This window comes from Apteryx mantelli, chromosome 3, assembly GCF_036417845.1.
Source record: "Apteryx mantelli isolate bAptMan1 chromosome 3, bAptMan1.hap1, whole genome shotgun sequence".
NCBI classification, from domain to species: Eukaryota; Metazoa; Chordata; class Aves; order Apterygiformes; family Apterygidae; genus Apteryx; species Apteryx mantelli.
Genome location: NC_089980.1, coordinates 34193316 through 34195122, shown reverse-complemented (window position 1 = coordinate 34195122; position 1807 = coordinate 34193316). Strand labels below are relative to the sequence as shown.

The 1807-nt window shown below is 43.2% G+C and overlaps 1 protein-coding gene across 1 annotated transcript; it reads left to right on the top strand.

Annotated features, from left to right (window-relative positions):
- The first annotated feature begins 241 nt into the window (after window positions 1–241).
- LOC106490350 (heat shock factor protein 2-like) lies at window positions 242–1570 on the top strand. Its single transcript, XM_013949735.2, has one exon. The coding sequence runs from the start codon at window positions 242–244 to the stop codon at window positions 1568–1570; it is 1329 nt and encodes a 442-aa protein (XP_013805189.1).
- The last annotated feature ends 237 nt before the right edge of the window (window positions 1571–1807 follow it).

Below are 1807 nucleotides of genomic sequence, written 5' to 3'. Positions count from 1 at the left end.
ATGACAGTTCTGGCGCCGTGACTCGGATCCTCCAGGAGCTGGTATCACGTGGAAGGACTGCAGGTCGCCTGCACTCAAATCCCAGGTGCCATTAAAGAAGGTAAGAGACCTTTTAAATCTCGTATTGGGAATTTGAGTGAGGATTGCCTGTAGGCTTCCAGACAATCACCAGACAAGCAAGGATTCATATTTTTTTTAAGGGGGAGCAGTCACGTGTGGCAGAGTGGGCAGCGGGCACAGCATGAAGCTGGGCGGCAGCGGGGCGGCCGTGTCCCAGTTCCTCAGCAAGATCTGGGCGCTGGTGGAGGATCCCCAAACCAATGAGTTCATCTGCTGGAGCGCAGACAGGCAGAGTTTCAAGAAGATCCTCCCCAAGCACTTCAAGCACAACAACATGGCGAGCTTCGTGAAGCAGCTCAACTCCTATGGCTTTCATAAAGTTATGCAATATAAATCAGGCTCAGCTAAGCAAGAAAGATATGGTTCTGGCAAATATCAACATCCCTTTTTCAGAAAAGGCCAAGAAGGGTTGTTGTCAAAGATAAAGAGGAAAGTGCCTTTACCTCATATAGAAAATGGTAAGATTGATCCAGAGGAGATCCACAAGATGTTAGCAATTATTCATCAGGTGCAAGGAGAACAGGATGTAATAGATTCTACGCTTAAATCATTAAAATGGGAAAACAAAGCCCTTTGGAAGGAAGTTCTTGTTCTTAAACAGAAGCAAATCCAGCATCAACAGGTCTGTGAGGCAAGTGTTGCATCACAGTGTTATAACCAAACTATGGGCCTGCCACAAAAACAGCCTCTTACGATAGATAGCACAGGAGACTACAATCAACAGTCTGCTCAAGAACTAGTTGACCAGAGCCAGACTGTGGAAAATCAGTGTGATAGGACAGGAAGCAGAAACAAGTCTGAAGTTAGAGTCAATGACCTTGAAGGAGATCAACTAAGAGTTCAAGCAGACACATCTCAGATGTGGACAAGGATGGCTGAAGACTGCTCAAAAAACTTCTGTATCACTGGCACAAGCCTAGACTCCATCAAGAAAGATGCAGGCAGAACTGATGCTGCTTCTAACTTCATCTGGATCAGCGAGGCAGACATTAAGTCAGAACCCTTTGACACTTCAGTGAGTGTTGTATCTAGGCTTGGATCCTCTTTGGCAGAATGCTCAGGAAAAATACATCCATCCAACACAGACTGGGTACTCGAACATTGCAATAGAAGTTGTGAAAATCAAGAATATTTAGAACCTGAACAAGCAACAGACAACAGCAGATTAGGCACAGAAGCAGAAGATTACAGTTCTACCTGCTCAGATTCAGGGCATGTTGAGAAGAGAAGAAAAATTAATCACTTTGCCATCCAGAAAACTGAGCAGCACATGAATCAGATGCACAACGACAGCATAAAACTAACTGAAAGAGTATTGGCTTTGGAAGAAAAGTGTCTTCGGAAGCTCTCCGAAATTTCATCTACCTTGTCTAGTCTAGACAGTTTCATCATAAACACAGAGAAATCTCAAAGGCAGTCCCAAGCTCAAGGAGGATTAATTGAAAGCTAGGCCTCTTAGGGCCACTTTTAATTTAAGAAGATCCTAATATGTGCAGAGTGTAGGCTCCTAGGAACAGTCTTTCAGATATTTAAATGACATAATGCCTTTTTTTTTCTTTTTTTTCTTTTTCCTTTTTTTTCTTTTTTTTTTTAAGGTGGCAGATATGCTTCAAACTTGACTGAAGTGCTGTGCACAGCATTTGATACTATAAATATTCCAGGATGGTTTACCTGTGGTCTTCTGTGC